At 41.3% G+C, this 19,581-nt stretch overlaps 1 protein-coding gene across 9 annotated transcripts in view; it reads right to left on the bottom strand.

Annotated features, from left to right (window-relative positions):
* ADD3 (adducin 3) overlaps nucleotides 1-19,581 on the bottom strand; it is a 97,396-nt gene that overhangs the window by 14,231 nt on the left and 63,584 nt on the right. For 6 of the 9 annotated variants that reach the window (XM_071749359.1, XM_071749362.1, XM_071749364.1 and 3 more), the window contains 2 exons: nucleotides 12,990-13,213; nucleotides 169-307 (listed from right to left, as the gene is read on the bottom strand). In XM_071749359.1, coding sequence (XP_071605460.1) covers nucleotides 169-307; nucleotides 12,990-13,184 — 334 coding nt within the window. In that variant the 5' untranslated portion in view covers nucleotides 13,185-13,213. Of the gene's footprint in view, nucleotides 1-168; nucleotides 308-6,568; nucleotides 6,711-12,989; nucleotides 13,214-17,904; nucleotides 18,012-19,581 lie in introns of those variants that run through there. The other 3 variants (XM_071749365.1, XM_071749363.1, XM_071749366.1) reach the window with 3 other exon arrangements.

The following is a 19,581-nucleotide window of genomic DNA, read 5'->3' as shown; positions in this document are numbered from 1 at the left end:
GAGGAAAAAGGAAAGTTAAAGCCTGTATGACTGTACAACTTCACTGCTGAAGCAAACTCTGACAGAACTTTTATTCAAAGACAGAGGAGATCCCAGCACTGCTACACCCTGGTGATAACAAAAAAGGAAGAAAAAAAAAAGTGTATATTATACATATAATTCACTTACTGAGTGAAGCTGAGGAAAAACCTGCAAAAGAGCTTGCTGTAATGTATTCAGCAATCTGCTGTAATGCAAGCAGTCCAGTGGGGTTATTGCCCTTCTTCATCTGTTCCTGAATAAGGCATTCCAAGTCTTCTCGAAACGCCTGTAGAAACATTTGAGAATCATCAAGGAAACCTGGCTTTGATAGAAATAAGATTATTATAGGTGGGGCTGGTAGCTTTGCCTGTTCTTAATGTTACATGACACTTCCCCTTAGACCTTGTTTTAAACTGCTTATAACTTTGCCAAACTTCAGTCCTCTGTCCTAAACTTTGTATGCTAAGTATTGGCAATTTGGGGGACAGGAGGAAGGAATTTAGTCACAGAGGGCTAATGTTTGCCCAGAAAAAGACAAAATAAAATGTATTTTTGTAAATGCTAAAAAAAAAATAAATTATCAAGAATTAAAGAATACTCCATACGTTGGAAGAAGTACTTGAAATTTGATCAGGATGTGTTGCTTTTAGTGCTAGATATTTTTTAACTCTGTAATCCCTCTGAAAATCCATCCAAATTTGATAAAGTTATAAACAACTGGAAAACTGGAGCTCATCCATACTCGAGTAGTTTCACAGACATGTGAAAACTAGAAGGAAGGCCAGGATGTCATCTTCTCTCTACTTCTTTCCTTCTCCCAAAGGGAAAAACCCTTCCCTCTTTGTCTGCAGAAAATGTTTGCAACCCCAAGAGATAAACGCTTGCCGAATATATAATGAAAAAGGTTTCCATAGTATCAAATTTAATATATTATGCACTGTAGACAAAGCCTGTTCCTTCTAGATGATAGACAGATTAACCACTAACCACAACAAATGCCTGTTCTAGGACTACTTCAGTCTTGACATTTCTAGACTAGGTAAATTCTGTTCCTTCAAACTTGCCTTATAGGTTGTATTTTTTAACCCGCTCTGTATTTCTTGGCAGCACCTTCCAAGCTTTTGTCTGAACCAGCAGTACTCAAAGTTGCACACAACATGAGCTGAGGTGTATTGCAAATGCTCTTGCTGGTTCATTCCAGAAAGACATTTGGTGTGTTTACCACACAGCTGACTCCATTTATAACTCCAGGCTATTCCCTGCATGGAGCTGCTCCTTTCAGTTTGCCTTCCTTAGCAGAGTACTTGCTCCCAACTAAAAAAGAGAATAGTTTTGTATGGCAAATGTAATTTCTTCACTGAATTTTAACCCAGTCCTACAAAACACCCACCTTGTTGGGTAAAATCCAGCATTGTCATGGCATAGTCTGTTCATCAACGAGTTTGGAGACTAAAAGAACAAGTGCTCAAAAACCAAAAAGTGCCCTCAAAAAACATCCTCAGGACTCTACCTCGATACAGCCTCTCAGTTGGGCAGCAGAGCACCCACAACTACGCTTTAATTTCCAGGTTTTCAGACATCCATGCTTTTCCTCAGAGTAATTCTGTCAGGACTGTGTGTGCCTGAGCTTTGCCAGATTTCCCCAGCTAAGCCTTTAAAAATTCATGTGGACTGACTACCCAGTGATCTCTTAGGGGGAGACCAGACCATGCACACAGCCTCCCCCAAACAGCCTCTTGCTAGCCTGGAGGCAGACAGGTTTTTCTCTTTAGTGGCTGCTGTAGGTAAGATCTATGGAGCAGGGGAAGGGAGTAGATGGCCAAAAAGGAAAGAAGAAACAAGGAACTGAGTGAGAATGGGAACATAATTGGGATTGAGAGAAAAGAAGTAGAGGTATGGAAAGTGCATCAGCACTGAGGAAACTGATGGGAGGTATTTGAGGGGAGGTAATTTTCAGAAAGGCAAATAAGACTTTGTGGATAGCAGCAAGTGGTTGGAGAAAAGTCCCTATTTTGCATGCTACTCATACTCAGTTGAGATGACAATTGTTATTTATCTGACAAGATTTTCCTGGGCAGGTAACTACTGTAAATCCAAGAGTTTCAGAAGCATTAATTCACTAACCCCCAAAAGATGCCTTTAAGGTGCAGCAAGGCCCTGACATGATTTCCACAGAAGAGCAGTGGGCAGGTCGAGGTCAGATGTTTCCAACAATCTGGAACATTGATTCCAAGGGGCCCAGAGCCTCACTTGCAGAGCCCAGGACAGTGAGTACATATTTCTCACATACTCAAAGCATAACTCTCAGTGAAAATTCACGTGCAGCACTGAGTGTTTAATGCACTGCTGAACCTCAGGGTAACATGGAGGATACACAGAAAGCCACTGTCTGAAAAAACAGCAAATGGATGATTTAGCATCACCCCTGATAGCTTAAATCCCTCTGGTTAGTTAGTACCCAAATCTGAGCATCTCTCATGACAAAGTGGCTCTGAATGAAACTCAGATGCACATGATTTATACAGCTCCCCTGCAGAAGACACAGGGATATTTCACATAATTAGAAGAAAGCACTTTGGTGGTGAAACAGCTCACAGTGCATAGAAAAAGGTGCCAAGGTCCAACCTTTATATTCCACCAACTTGCTTGAGAGTGCAAAAAATGTAAAATATCAACAGCAGCAATTCCATGGCCCTTTGCACATCACATTCCTCATAATACAGAAGGCTTCCTCCCTTCTCAAAAGAAAAAAAAAACCCAACATATAGAACAGACTTTCAAGCACCAGCCACCCCAGCACCAGCTTCTTTCCTGCTAATGGCTCACAAGGAAATTATGGTTTTATGGTACCTCCTTCTTCTGTTACTGTGACCTATTAAGACTGCAGAGACAACCACCCAATGTATTTTATCAACAAGCTATACTAAAACTTATTTTCAAATTCTGTCATTCCAAGATATGTGATTACTTCTCAAATATTCCTGACAGAGGCTCCTTCAAGAAGGCTCTGCCATTTCAGACTCTGCAAGGCAGAAATGCTCTTTCACTGTTGTTTACAATATGAATATAAAGAAGCAGCACATCTGAGGTCTCCTGGGGACCATGTAGAAAGACAGAATTCACAAAATTTATGGAAGTATTTGCTTGGGAGGAGATGGAGAAAAACAGTTATCTGTATTATATTAAATCACTCTCACTTCAATTCAACAAGGACTATAAAAAAGATCTGCAAAAACATTCACAGTAAGCTCTTATTAGTCATATTCAGACTTTTTTTTTTTAAAACCTGTATGAGTAAAGTTACTTCTAAACAGAAAAAAACGTAGTGTAATGTATTTCAGGCAATTTTGGACAGAAATATATTTTAGTTTACTTCTTGTTGTATTCTTCACTATTCTGCTTCCTGATCATGCTGTTTTCATTCTTCTGACCTTGATTTTGCTCTGCAATGTTAACAGTACAACAAGGTAAGAGCCAGGACAAGCAGCAAATGTGGAAGTTTGGGATGAGCTGTAAGCCAGAGGTGAAGATATGGATGAAGTGTGAAAAGTATGGAATTTATCCATACACCAATGCCTGGGTGTGCAACGCTGCACACCAATGTCTGGCTAGCAGGCTGCACTTCTCATGCACATGACTCAGGCATGAATATTCCAATACCTTTAATTCACTGCTACCTACCTTTAAAACTTGGGTCTGTAAGCCCTTAGATAACCATTCCACATGTGCTAACACAACCATACTCTTTTTCTAATTTCCAGGGGGCTCATGCAAACGGCTTCACTTCTGGACAACAATTTACCTTAAATATTAACCATTATATGGCTTCATTTATTGGAGTTTCCACTGTACAACACTGAATCCTGTTAAACCACTCCTGTGCCAGAATCCAGTTTTGGGACCTGACCCACTCAGCAGTAGGAATCCACTTCTGAAAACCTATCTGCAACCCAGAGACCAGGTAGTTTGGTTTTTCTTGAATTCATGAGACTTAATATATAGATAGCATTACACTGCAATTGCCCACAAGTAAAAATCATGCTTGAGAGAGATGTCTTCAAAAAGATGACAAATACTCCTCTCTAGCACAAAGCAAATATTTTTCAATCAGAATGGGCACTAGCAATGATGCAGCATTCAACAAGAAAATGCTGACAAAGGAAAAACTGTACTGTCAGATAAATGAAAAATGATGTTATTCATCTGTGTGCTCAGCATTGCTCAATAAAGACGAGGTGTCAACTCTGCAATTTAGATAGCTCTTTGGGTACACTTTGGTTTTTTGTTTGGTTTGTTTTAAACACTAAAACTTTAGATATGATGCAACAAAAACAGTGACTTTTTACAATTGGGCACACAGTAAGAAAGTGAGAAGCACAGCACCCCATGGCTGCTGGCAACACAGCTGCCCTGTCAGCTCAGCTGCACCACTTCCAGACTCAGCCACCCTTCCTGTGCCTGCACCAGGGCTGTGGCAAAGCTGCAGCCTGGATAACCCACCCTGCCATAGCTGAGAATTCTTTACTGTTTGCACAATCTCCCTTCCATCTTCAGTGAGCTCTGCTGCCCAGCCAAGCTCCAGCATCCCCCCTTGTTTGTGCTGGAAGAGCACTCCAAGAATCCCACTGAAAGTTTGTGTGGGAAACAGCCCACGGTACAAAAACTGAGCCTGTGCCAGCCAGTGGAAAGGAGGGAAAGCAATGCTTCAGAGGAGATGCACAACTAGGAGGATGCTGAGCACAGCTTCTATTCACCTGGCAGCAGACAGCCCCCCACGCAAATAGAATCATAGAATTGGCTGGGTTGGAAGGGACCTCAGAGATCATCAAGTCCAACCCTTGATCCACTCCCGCTGCAGTTCCCAGCCCATGGCACTGAGTGCCACATCCAGTCTCTTTTTAAATATCTCCAGGGATGGAGAATCCACCACTTTCCTGGGCAGCCCATTCCAATGTCTGATCACCCTCTCAGTAAAGAAATTCTTTCTAATGTCCAACCTAAACCTCCCCTGGCACAACTTGAGACCTCTTGTGCCCTCTTGTCTTGCTGAGAGTTGCCTGGGAAAAGAGACCAACCCCCCCCTGGCTCCAACCTCCTTTCAGGGAGTTGTAGAGAGTGATGAGGTCTCCTCTGAGCCTCCTCTTCTCCAGGCTGAACAGCCCCAGCTCCCTCAGCCTCTCCTCATAGGATCTGTGCTCGAGTCCCTTCACCAGCCCAGTTGCCTCCTTTGGACCTGCTCCAGGACCTCAATATCCTTCCTGAACTGAGGGGCCCAGAACTGGACACAGGACTCGAGGTGTGGCCTCACCAGTGCTGAGAGCAGGGGCATACATAGCCTGACTACAGTGCACAGCAGGCTGCAAACTCCCCTTCCCACTGCTGCCAGCTGAGGTTGTGCTCTTCAAAACTGCAGTGAGCTGAACTACACTAAGTTACACCAGAGGAAAACATAGTTTTGCATGGACACCATGCACCAAAGCATTCTCTGCACAGCCAAGGCCGCCAGGTCCTGACCTGGGTGCCCCAAGCTGGCAATGCCAGGATGCTCTGTGCCCACCTCATCCACCTGCTGAACACCACCTGCCTTGCACCAAGACAGGAATTTCCCCACATCTCATGAGGAAAAATATATAGGGCAGCTCAGACTTTTTCTAAAACTCCCATGTTTCTAAACATTTTATTTCTTGAAACTCCAGCCAGCTCTTTTACACCAGATTAAGCAGCCTTGGATGGTACAGATACAGCTTTTCTTGACAGAGTCATTAGTTGCATGATTAGGTCAAGGTCTTTCTAATATGATAAAACTTCACCAGAAATGTTTGCAATCATCTTCAAAGTACACATCATAAACTCAAGCAGTTTAGATGCAAAAATCTTTCAATTTAGACCTGCAAAGACTCTCTGAAACTCAAGAGTGAAGTTAGAAGCCAGAGTTCCGACTCAGTCACTCCCATTTTCTTTCAGGAGAGTCTAAGTCTGAGCTGACAGTGTAAGCTGTTGCTTTTAAGAATCAAATCAATATTTGCATGTACCTGTTGACAACTGGTATTTTTCAGTCAACATAAGCAGAAAAACTAGAATAGCCTACTTGCTAGAATAACCTATTTTGCATGTATACACATCTATACGTAGCACAGAGAAACAATGTTGCTAGAAAATTTTAGTATAAATCTCTTCACCTTGGCAGGCAGCTCTCTGAGGATGCTAAGAAGTATTCAGGCTCATTGACTATCTATGCTGCTCCTTTTTTGTAGACCTTTGATTTCTCCACGCAGTCCTTACCCACTCAAAAGAAGTAGCAATAAAATAAGAAAAAATTTTCCTTGTAAATAGAGAAAACAAAGGCAGGTTGCCCATCTACAAGTGCTCCACACCATCGCAAACCTTGAAGAGAAGAAAGCATGTGCTCACTTTAAATCCATTTATAAAAAGGGTCTAATTCAACTTAGTATTCAACAATTACCTTATTATTATCAACTTATAAATGTGCCTACAGAGAGTCTCTAAGCCAAATCACCACCACTGAAGAAAAGTTTCAAAACTTAACTGGTATTTTGTTCTCTCGAGAGCGAAGAGACGTTAATTTGAACTCCTGTGCTGTGAAGGCAGCTGCCCGTGGAGAGGAAAACCTTCACTGAAAGAGCAGATCAAGCTTTGTAACAGGCTGGTTCAGGACTGGAGTTCAGATACAAACAACTGGTGCCCTAAGTGGAAAAGGGTGGAGCTGGCCACAAAAAAACCGCCAGTGAGTTCAGGCTGGTGTGGGGAAGATAAGAGTCACAAAAAGTGTTTGTCAAAGCGATGAAAGCAAAACAAAACAAAACACACACCCCCTCCAAAAAAAGACAGGGCTTCTGTATTAAGATAAAAAGGAACAGGCTCAGTAATAAATACGAGGAACTAGGTAAAGTTATAATAATCTCTTCAGCTGCACGGAAGAGGGTGAGAACCTGGGCTGGACTCAGCGACTCAATCAATAGCAAATCAGCCCCATCCTGGGCTCAGCCTGTGCTGGTTTTTCCAGCTCCTCTAACCTGGTGCACATTCCTCAGTGAGCTGAAGTGGTGTGTTTACTCCTGTGATAAGCAGTCTACAAATACCCTATGATTAAAGCAAAACCTGAAGCACTGAACTCCTTTGCAAAGCCCATCTTCAGCACACCCAGCTCCAGCTGTCTCACTCAACCACTGCCACGAATGGGAGGTCTGGATCCCCTCCCTTGTGCCTTCTCGTGGAGCAAAGCCATGCTATGCATCTTACTAGATGGACTATAGTTGAAATTTAAAAAGCCAGAAGAAATAAAATTTCAGCTTATCAAGGGTCTTACACAGTTCCCAGCATAATTAACTGTGTTTTTCCCAGTAAACAGGAGTTGGGAGGGTGGGAGCAAAGAAGTACGGATCTGAATGTTTAAGATTTGAGTAACTGAAGAACGTGGTGCCAAAAGTACAGTAGGATCAGCAGACGCCCCCCATGACAGCAAAAGCCCCAAACCAAGCAGTTATCAACCAGCAGGAAGACCAGAAATACCCTGGGAAACAAAAAAATTCCGTTTGGAAACTTGTATCTCAATCTTTGGAAAGATTTGTATCTCACGAAAACCAGGGTTCAAGCTGAGTAGAAAGCAACAATATGGAAGTAATAAAGGAGTGAGAGAAAAAGTAAGGAAGCAGGGAAGAACAGAAAGCTCACAATTGAACTTAAGGTATAGGACTGACCCTGCACTGCTGCAGCTATAGAAGTGGAAGTTAGGCAGTGGGATTTCCTGATCTCTTATACAGATCTAGTGGATGTCCTTCATTTAAGACACCTGGAGCACAAATTCCCCCTCACTTAAAATGCTGAACGTGTCTGCCCCCACCCTGGTCTGCCCTGGGCTCAGAAAGATATTGCCATAGCTCAGAGGGGATCTTCAAGGGACATTTTGTGGCCTGTTTTAATCAGTGTGCCAAGTTCTGATGCTCATTTCCCAGCAAAGAGGTCCCCTGGGGATGTGTAAGGTTGAGAGCCCTTCCTGGCCAAAGGGTGACTCTCCTGAAGGATCTGAAAGGCTTTTGAACTTGTGGGGAAGAAGCAGGGGAAGCTGCAACATGTGAGGAACTGAAAGGACTTTGATATTTTAAGAATATAAACTGTCCCAAAAGAGAGTTGTGTTGCAAAAAATACTGTGTGTTCACTTGATACAAAATAAAGTAATCTAGATAGCTGCAAAAGTTGGGGGGAAAATAAATCAAACCATCCTTCATCTCTGTCCTGGTGGTTTGAAAATAACCTAGCCAAAAAAAAAAAAAAAAAAAAAAACCCAACAAACTCAAGTGTGGGTGGATTTACTTGTTTTTAAGGAGAAAAAATCTTCTTGCATCCTGCATGGTAAGGCAGACCTCTGAAGAGAGGAGTTGCTAAGCAGGACTTACCTCCCCACTTTTTTGGGCGAGATGAGCCAGCATGGGAGGCAGGGGTGTGGATGCATCTACAAGGCAGGGAGGGAGGGAAGCCCAGGGAGAAGTAATTTTTAACCTCAGCATAAAAAAAAAAAAAACAAACATATTTTGCAATCTGGATGGTTAGACTTGAACTACTGCTCTCACATGTAATGGCAGCACTGAGCCTGAATAGCACCGAGAGCCCTGATAAATCAGGAGGTGCTCTCTTTATCCAACCTGAAACCAAAGTAAAGTGTGATGAGATCCTGCCAGCAAGCTGCTCCTCTTAAAAAGAAACAAGCTCCAAGGAACTGTGCTTTTTTTATGTAAAAGTGGCATGGCATGTTCAATGGGTCTTGACCAACCGTGTGAAACTTTGACAGGTAAATTCAAACATAAATCATGCATTTAAATTCCAATAACCAAGCATTTTTATGTCTGTGTATGTAGCTGTTCAACTCACCATTTTATATATACACAAATTTGACTACTCCAATTTCTTGTGTCTGTAAACTACTGAAATGCATTTAATGCAAGCGTGTATTTTATGTATAACTTAAATATATAAACACACCCTCTTGCATTTCCATTCTGTTCCATAGCTCTTCTGCAAATAGTGATATAAAGTAGATGCAAGGTATTCCCCAGTGCAGTTTAAGCAGTGATCCTGATTTCCTGCAGGTTACACACACAGTTCTGTTAGCTAAAGCCTGTAGTTAGCTTTCCTGCTGGTTAGATAATTCTTTCCCATGGTCTCACTTCACTGGCAGCAGCCCTGGCACTGCTGCCTGCAGGAACACCCTACACCTTCCCCAGGTGCTCCAGGAGGGCTGTGGGGAGCTCATGCAGCTCCTCAATGCTGAACTGACTGCTCAGCCTTCAAACACTACAAACCGTGCAACCCTTCCCTATTTTTTATTAAAAAAAAAAAAAAAAATAGTTTTTGAAGCTTTCAGTTGCCATGGTGAGGGCACCAGAGAAACGCCAGAAGGAAATGAGGACAGGAGGACTTGTGTACTATAACTGAAACAAGGTTTTTTGATGATATAGCAAATAAATGTTTAGTCTTTGAAAGAGGTAGTTACACTGTGTGACAAGCAATATATGATTGCTTAGAACATAAAAAGTAAAAATTATTTTAAATTTTAGAGTTAACTTGGAAAACCAAAAATTAAAAAACCAAGAGTCTTTCCACATTTTGCATATAATATTGGTCAAGTATCTCAGACCCAATCACAGAATCATAGAATTTTCAGGGTTGGAAGGGACTTTTAAGATCATCCAGTTCCAACCCCCTGCCACGGGCAGGGACACCTCCCACCAGATCAGGTTGCTCAGAGCCCTGTCCAGCCTGGCCTTAAAAGCTTCCAGGGATGGGGCTTCCACCACCTCTGGGCAACCTCTTGCAGCATGGCATCACGTTGCCAATGTAAAGCAATAAAATTATTCCACTGCATAAATGGAGTGCCTTTCCTTTCAAAATTATGTCATAGTACCTGAAACTGTAAACCTGCAGACATTACTGAAATGAACTTTTATCTTAAAGATTGGGAAGCAGTACCTCTGCATGCTATCCACCTCCACAGACCCAGATGATCTTAAATTTTTTGCACCTTTCTAACAGACACAGAACCTGCCAGATTCTCCATGGTTTTGGATGCTCACAGGTTACATGGATTTTTATGCAAACATGTCTGAGAATTCACTGAGAAAGTCAGGACATTTTAATGGGCAGTGGTCATAAAACTCCTATAATTTGTTTATAACTTAATATGAACAGACTCTAAGACATTAGCAAACATCAGAGGTAATGGGAATAGCTTTTCAGTAGCTTTTGAATTATTTAATTTAGGAAAGGGAAATTGCACATCAGAGGGGAGTAGTCAGATTGCACATCAATATGTGCATCAAACAGCTCATTAGAGAGATGCAGCAGTTTGATGTCTGAAGGTGTATGGTCAGGACTGTAGCCCTTACAATAACAAACACTGCACAATATATTTTCTCTAGTTTATTTTCTTGCTAGAAGATTTAGATTTTCCTACTTGAAAGAAAGAAAAATATCTTGCTATTGAAACAGATTAAATCAGTACCTAAGCTTTCTAGTATACGACAGTGATCAAGCCTTTAGTTTTATACCTTAATTCTTTGCTCAGAGAAAATGCATGTTCAGACAGGTTCACCTTGAGTCCCATACACCTTTGTGTATTTCAAAACAGGGCATTATCTTTACTACATATACCTCTACATATATATTTACTAATACTTTGCCAGAAGATGACTCAATGACTATTTCTCTGATCTGAATGTATATATCTAAGACTGGGTGAAGATCTATCAGCAAGAAAGCTCTTCTTTAAAATGTCTGATAATCTCTCTTCCTCTTCCAAAACACCTTCATACTATTTCCTCCTCCATGAATGGAATAAACCAGAGAAGCAACAAGCTCTATGCAGACTTCCAATGCAATCTAACAAAACCCACTACATACAAGAATCATTAACCCAATCCTGAACCTGTGTTAAACAGACTGGTAACAGGAAAAATGCTTTCTGGTCCTTTTATGACAAATATTATACTAAGGAAGACACAAAGGAATTTTTTTCAGTCCTGATTCTCACAAGCACTATGGTAAATCACAGCTGGAACCTGGAAGAAATAAAGCAATTTCTATCCCAAAATCAGTTATGAAGTTAGCCTGAGGGGCATGAAGTCACAGGCACTGTATCAAAAATGTTTTTATTTCCTCACACAAGAAATCATAGCAGGGTTCCTTTAAATTTTCTATTTCAGGAAAAGAGGTAATAAAAGGAGATACTTAAGTGAGGGGAACTAGTAGCTCAGGCACCTCCTCTTCTGTGTCTGGTCACACACAACTCCCACATCCCCATTTTTTCCCTGGCAGATGCCAAGAGGCAAGCAGGCCACAGGCCCTTGGCTTATTTGGACAATCATTCCCTTAGACAACAAAAACTTGCAACTTATTGGCAGCTCCAGACAGTTGCTTTCCAGAAAGTGCTAGGCTCAGCTTCTCTTGCAGCAGGACACTAAGAGCAGCCCAGCAGCTCTTTATCCCCCAACCACCTGCTAAACCAGTTATCTAGACACAGGGGTTGTCCCCTTCCTAAAATCTGCACACTGGTACTGAATCAATTAAAATAATAGACTGAGGCAAAGGGACATCTGTTGTGTTTGACAGGCTTGGCAAAAGATGCCCTAAAATGCTAAGGAAATTATTACACTCACCGGATTCAATACTGTCATCACCAAAGAAAAATACACATACAAAGCCAAACAATGTCTCTGTAACCTATTTTTACCTGTTAGGCTAAAGATCTACTCTTTGCTGTGAGTATTGGCTATTCATAATGTGAATATTTTAACAGGAAGGGAGCAGACCCTGATCATATTTTACAATCAAGTGTTTAACCTAAAATTATCATCATTAAAGCATTATGCAATACCTCCTGAGAGGATATTCTGTTTAAAAAAGCTTGGCTGCAAAACCAAGCTTGCACAAATTGACTTGAAAGTAATAAATTCTTTAGTCAACAGGTTCATATTATACTCAGAGCAACACAGGGATCCAAGAGGCACTCCACGACAACACTTTAGCAAACAATCCTGTTATTCATGGATGACTATAATAGGGTGATTACTAACAGCTGTTTGCAATCTCATTACATATGGAAAAGCTTCAAAAAAATTACAGAATCATAGAAGAAGCACCCCAACTTACAGAGGAATTGAGGAGAGAAGGATCTGCAAAGCTGCTTAACCCCTTCCCAGTCCTGTTATCCTCACTGCTCACATTACACTGACACCCCCAAGGGCTCAACCTCCCACATTCCTTACTCATTCCCTATGGCTTTAAAATACTGAAGGTAACAGTACTGGTTCCTTTCCAGTGTATTCATCAGGTTAAACCCATAGAATGCATGTATCAAAATATAAGTTAAACCTAATATGAGAGTGGTTCAATAGATTTAATATTTTTATATGTGGCCTACACAAGTACCAAACTTACACAATTGGTAGATGAATGCTAATATGGCCAAGTATGGGTATGACCACCCCCAAGGACATGAAAAGAACACATAGTGTAGCTCTTAGAAAAATGTAACCCCATAGAAAATATTCATTAAAGCATCCCTGATGTAAATGATACGTTAATATTCAAACCCAGAAAGCAGAACACCATCTAATGCCTAATTTGTTTCTAATTTGACTGGTGACTCCTTCACTCTCTTCCATGCCCCTAAATTTTAACCAAGCACCCCACAGCCAGGCAGACCTTTTTGTAATACTGTGATGAAGCATAAGACCATAAAAAGATCAGGAGCAAAACCAACACAATACAGGCTGCTTGTTCACAGACAAAACTATGCACACAAAATGCAGCACGATCTGTTCAGTGACCCCTCTTAGAAGATGGTGCAGAGTTACTCCAGCCAGCTGATTTCTTTTTTTAAATCTCAAAAAGCTCATCGGGAATCTCTGAAACCAGCACTCTTTCATTCTCACCCCCCCATAACAACCACTCACAGGGCTCTGCAGTATCTGAGTGACCCTCTTCCTTTGTTCCATCATATTGAAGTCCTGCCTCAGGTCAGGGGACATGTTTCTCTCCCGGAGATACTCTGGGTCATTCTCGTTGATGCGATCGAAGTACCGCTCCTTGTGAGGCATGGTGGCTGGGGGAGGAGTAGTGATCACCACCTGACTGGCATCAGAACTCATGCTTCAACACTGGGGGGGGTGGGCTTCACCTGGAACAAACACAAAAGAGGGAAGAATTTAATAATTCATCGAATAGAACTGCCGAGTCTGGGCACCAACAATGCTCTTTTTCATCTCTGCAAAAAAACATCTAAAGTGAAAGGAGAACAAGTAAATAATTGACATAAACAGAAAGCTAATAAAACATTCTAAAAAAGTGTTTAAGAAACTATCAATGTGGACTCTGACACTGCATAAACATCTCTAATAAAGTTAAAATAACAACCGAGCAGCATGCTATTAAGAATTATGAGATTCAAAATGCCCATAATAGGCTTTTTATGACAAACTTTCCTGTATCATTTTGCATTACACTCATCACCCTCCTATAGTTTTTATACAGCTCTCCTTCCTGACATACTCATCCAAACAGATCCACAAGGCTGGGCCCCTGTTCAACATCCACTCAGAGCTCATCTCCCAACTCAAGGGAAGACATTGCTCAATTACAGCATTTCTGAAGCATCTTATAACCTCAGCTTAAAGACGAGGTGCCGAGCTGCTTGAAGGCTGCCAGGGGATCTCTGCAGAGCTATGGATGGTGGCTGCACTTTCAGGACACACTCAAAGGCACCGAGGGAACTGCATACAAGAGGTTGCATGTTGGGTTGTGCAGGATTGTGGCTGCATCCTCAGCAAATAGCTGTGTTTTAGCTTTCCTCCTCCTGTGTGCAACTGTACACAAAGATTCTCACTGAATCGCATTAGAAAAAAATGAAGCTGGTTACATTAGAGAAAAACACAAACTTTCATGTCTTGGTAGAAAGCTATGCTTAAAACTTTATTTAAAAAAAACTGATAAGCATTTGTAAACACAACCTGAACTGGATCAAAAGCAGACAAGCAGACACCTGAATTTTCATACAAAGAATCAGGCTCAGCAGCACACTCAGGAGCAGTGTTCCTCAAACGGGTACTGAGGAAGGACATTTTCTCAGGTTTGAAGAACAAAGGGAATCAAGATTTGTAGGCCAAGATAGTGGATTATGAAAATGCATTTTAACATGCAAATATGGACATTCAGCAATATATTTAATATAACATTTGCAAATATAGTTAGCATGTAAATTCAGAGGAAAAAAAAAGCAAAACATCAAGGAATGAGAGTTGTGGAGCAGTACTAAACAGCACAGGTTCACATGGTGGTATCAGCAGTTTCAACTGTCCTTGCCCTTGCTCTCTACCACAGTTCACCCATCCCTCATTTGAGTGGGTGCAACTGGTCTTTGGGGCATTCTGTGGACAGTGAACTCCTCCAAATACAGCCCTGGGATTTTGCCAGATGAAACACCAGGATGCCCTGCTGACAACAGCTTCAGCAGCCCAAGCCCTCCTCCTGCCCCAAAGGAAACCTTTCAGTCCTTGTGCTGCACCCTCTGCTCGCAGCCACGCCAGGAACCAGGCTGGCACAAGGAGACAAATTGATTTTCAGCCAGTTTCCCACACTGATGCCCACAAAGCCATGCTGGCACACTGCAAGGGAGAGTGCAAGGATGAAATCCTGGGACACAGCAACCCTGCTACCAAATATGAAACCCCAGAGAGGAAACCAGATGGATTGTCACCCACAGAGCTGGGAAAGTGTTAGCAGATAAGGTACAAGAAAACCACATATTTGATTTCCTTGTGTATTGCAGACTATGATAAAATTTGGGATTGATAAAAAATAAAAATACTAAAATTACTCTGAAAAGAATCACTGCAAATTGGAATTGGTTTTGTTCTTTACAATTTATTTTTTGGGTTTTTTTGTGGGAGAAAACGTGTTCAGGGATACAACACTATCCAGCTGCACACACAGAGGTTCCAGGGAGGTACCTGGCATGGTGGATGAACATCCCACATTCTGGGACATACATTTCACAAACTAGAGGCAAGCTCTGTGAACTCTGATGGCTTCGTTATGGAGGCTGTGGAGGCATACTGGTGGGTTTTGTATTCACTGTTCAGGTGAAGTCTGAGTTCACAGAATCACAGAATGTCAGGGAGTTCATTCAATATTTTCTGGCTGACCACCAGGAAGCTTGCCACGTGTGATAAATTTGGGGATGCTGGGGCTTGCATCAAGGAAGGGGGGGTTTGGCAAAAATCTAGTAGAAGTATAAAAGAAGCTTAAGATTTCTCTAAAGAATGAATTCTTGTCTTTTCCAGCTGGAAGCGTTGAAGAAGAATGGTAAATGTCTTGGGACAGCATTTGGAGATTTGCTTTCAGCTTCCCTCTGTTCAGGTTAGAGGATATACCCTTATAAAGGTAACCAGGGATTACAACTCCCTTTCTCTGCCTCCTCCTGAAATAGCAGAGTTTAAGCAGCAATAGAAAAAAGCATCATAACCCAGAAGCTTGCTCTCCAAATGCCACAAGGTATGAAGAGCTTGAGACCAGACCACTCAACCTACACTGTTCTCCACCTGCACCAGGGTAAAAACCTCCATCTGGGTCAGAACAGACACCTTCCAGCACCAGCTGGTAACAGAAAGCAGACTAGAAAAGCAGATGGCAAGAACCTTGCTTGAATTATTGACCAGCTGCAACTCTTTCTTTTCTTCTTTTTATTCTTCCCAGGAGCTGCCTTATCCAATTGGTTTTCCTAAAATGCTCCTGAATGATCTTAACCCTGAGCAGCAAACTTTCTCACCTGCTGGTCCACTTGGTTGGCTGGACCCAAATACACACATGCCTGAACTTAAAAAAAACTTTGTTGTTATTATTATTATTATAGGTTTACAGGACATAATTAGTTCAAGTCTGTTACTTTACATTTCATTCTTACAGAGACCGAAAAAACCCATTCATCAGTAAAAAGACAGAAATGTGGCTGGAAAAACCTAAAATCCACAAAAGAGACTTTTCTAATTGCTTTGTACTTCAATTTTTCCTCTTTCCTTTCAGACTGGTTTGATACCTCTAGCCATTAAGATTACAACATTAAAGTCCTTGTACCACAAAAAAACCTCCATTACTGAACATAATATGGGTATTGGGTCCAGTTGTTCTTATTAGGTCTGGTTCAATGCCTGCTCTGTTGGGCCCAGGCTGACTCTCATATAACCCCTACTGTTCAGCTGGAAAAATTTCAAACAAATCAACCATTCTTTTATTATTTATTCTCTCAAGGGACACTTGTTAAAAAATGTGCCCAGCTTTTAGGGATCTAGAAATCTGTACCTCCTTCTCAGCACAGGACTGCCAACAAAACAGAAGTACTTACAAAAAATCCAGACCTTAAAAGCTATGGGTTGTGATGGAGGATTGTCTCCCCCTCACCATGTTTTGGTGAGATTCTTTTGTCTAAAAGAAAAATCAGCTTTGCTGCAAGGCTACTTTTGGCTTACACCCCTTTCACTGATGTTCATGAATTACAGTGAGTGATCACCCTGCTGAGTGGTACCAGCTAATGTTTCTCATGGCTGTTACACTGCTTAAGTGGTTCCAGAGCTGGAGACATAGGTTGAAATGAGAGACCATACACCCCTACAGCAACGAGACCCTGTATCTAGACTAGTCAGAAAGAACAAACATACACAGAGCAATCAAACCTAAATGAGGATTTGATTTTGTCCTGGAGAGAGCCATCATTTGCTCACACACATTTTAGCCCATGTTTTGGCCTCACATGCATATGCAGTCATGACAAAAAGATTCAAAGTATACAGAAGAGCAGTTTTCCCATCTATGTCTCAGCTACTCCAACAGGGCAAAAGAAACTAAGAAGAGCAAGTCAACATGCAGAAGTTTCTTTAAAAGAGATTCTCTATCTCTGCTGAAAATAATCATAGTGGCCTGAGAAATAAAGCAGCCTGAACGCTCTTGCTACAGGGTAACTTTTTAATCTGACTCTGCTTCCCCTGTCTGGTTATGTCCTCCTGGTTCATGCTGAACTGAACTCTGATACAGCTACAAAAGAAAACAGGTCATGTCCTCCCCTGCTTTGATGCCTTATATAGCTTATGGGTTTGGCCTCCACACTCTGTTCTGTATTTTGTAACTGGGATACAGGGAGAAAGTAGAGCATTCCACCTTTGTCAGGAGGATACACATCTCTTCACTTGGAAATAAGTTTTATTTAACAAAATCTTCTAATTTATTCCAGGAACTTGGGACTGTTGATTTTAGTCTGCAACATTAAGTTCAGATGAGCATTCCCATCTGATGCTTTGGGAAGCCTAAGTAACATACTGTGATGCTTTTGTTGAAATAACTTTTTCAATGTCACATCACAAAAAGCAGCTCAAAAATAATAATGAGGTCAGAGAAACAAAGCATACTGAAGGGAAAAAAAAAAAAGCAGGAGACCATACGCAATAAAAATTTATCATGCCAAATAACACCCCAGAAAGCACTGGCTTGATATATACATATGTTTCATAGTATACAAAATGTATATAAAAATAAATACCACCATAAGAGAAAGACAGAGCAACATAAAGAGGATGAAATCATTAGATCACCTAGCAACAAAACATTAGCCTACCTTTTATGCTGATTTTTATGGCTGGTTTCAGACATTCCTGTTTTCTCTATATAGCACAATCCATCTGCTTGAGAGCTCCCAGCACTGCAAAGCAGCAGCATCTGCCCTGGCACAGCTGACCTCAGGTCTCAGCACTCCAGCTACATCTGCACCTGAGCATTTCTTTCTTAAGGAGCAAGTTGTGCTATTCTGCTCTTGCTATTTCTCACCTCCTTGTTTTTAAGGAACAGTCTGCTCTTTCTTCCCCCACTCCAGTATCTTGTCTGCCAGGAGACTTGCTGGAAGCAACCCGGGTGTCTCTTGATCTCAGTTCCAGCCTCCCTGTGAAACAGGCAGGTTCCAGTCTGAGTCAAAGCCTTGGCATTAGCCAGCACTGTCAGCTACATAACTAGGTTGGCAGAAAGAGACACACTTAAGGAATAGGAGGGAACTGTTAAGAGGGGCAGGGAAATACATAGGAGAATATGAACTCAGACAAGGGTCACCACTGCTGTCCTCTGCAATTAGAAAGTCAACTGTCCATCCTCTCCCTTATAATTATATGTCATTATCAAAATTTGAGTAACCACATCTGTTCTAGATAAATAAATAAATAGCTGACATAAACACCATAAACACCTGACAATGTGTTGACAGATATTTTTTGTTTTTACCACAGGTTTGGGTTTCATTTATCAGTCTCATCTTACAACCAGATGAGTAAGATGTCTGTTCAGACATTAAAGAGTTTCTAGATGCAATTTGTGGAACTGAAAATACTTCTGCTACACTAGATAGGTAGCATTTTTTTCAAAATTATATTAACTGATTTTACTAATATGCAGTGATGCTGTACACTAGCACTAAATTCAAACTGCACCCCTAAATTGACACAGGGTAGTATTTGCATTAAAAATTAAAGCCATCAGACCTTCTCCCAACCTTCCCAGCCATTCAGTCTTTCTCTCTGTATCACCTGTTCAGACTGATGCCAGTAGATGTTTGTAAGGTCAGAGGGTAGAATGGGCAGGTTAAACCACTCTGGCTGAGTTTAAGATTTTGTTTGGTGGAAGGTTTTTTTGTTGGTGTTTCGGGGGATTTTTTTTTTTTTTTGGCATTTTTGTTTGGTTTGTTCTTGTTGTTTGGTTGGGGGTTTTTTTGTTTGTTTGTTTGTTGGTTGTTTTGTTTGTTTTGTTTGTTAACTTTGGGTTTTTCAAAATGGATTTATTTTCAGTTCCATCACTTCCCCCAGCCAGCTAACTGCATATCTACACAAATACTTGTTCTGAAACAAGGGTGGTGATGATACGGGGGTGTCTAATACCACTTCTTCCAGTAGCAATGAAGGCAATAAACAATTTGTCACACTACAGCCCAAACTGGTTCCAGATCCAATATTCTAATCCAGCACTGCATGCCTAATATGTCATTCTGCTTAAAACAGAATAAGCTAATGATTTAATCATCATCTCCTGTCAGACACCACATTAAAGAGTCTATGTGGCGACAGAATATATTTTTCCTAAGAAACAAGAACCTGAGTGTACTTGAACCTTGTTTTTGTGTTTGTTTTAAATCTGAAGAATTATTTTTGCCCAGTTACATAGTGCAATATGAAAGTCACCATAAATATTCAAGCTGTGCAACTCACACTTTACCCAGTGTGAACTGGAACCGAGCCAGCTACTCCTTAGTATCAAAAAGCAAGGTAACGTAGTGGGTTACCTCAGCCACCCAAAATACAAGGGGTGTAAAATACCTTTACCTTTAGCTGAAAATGTGACTTCTCTGTTAAGCAAGGCTCCTCAGAATGCACCCATCCTGTAGCAGGTGCAGTCTGAAAGTTCGCATTTGCAGGCCAGCCTGCCAACATTTTGCAGCACAAGCAGTGGGGGAAAAAAAAACCC

This window comes from Heliangelus exortis, chromosome 7 (genome assembly GCF_036169615.1).
Source record: "Heliangelus exortis chromosome 7, bHelExo1.hap1, whole genome shotgun sequence".
Taxonomy (NCBI): Eukaryota; Metazoa; Chordata; class Aves; order Apodiformes; family Trochilidae; genus Heliangelus; species Heliangelus exortis.
The sequence above is the reverse complement of the archived record's forward strand: the minus strand, read 5'-3'. Positions and strand labels throughout refer to the sequence as shown.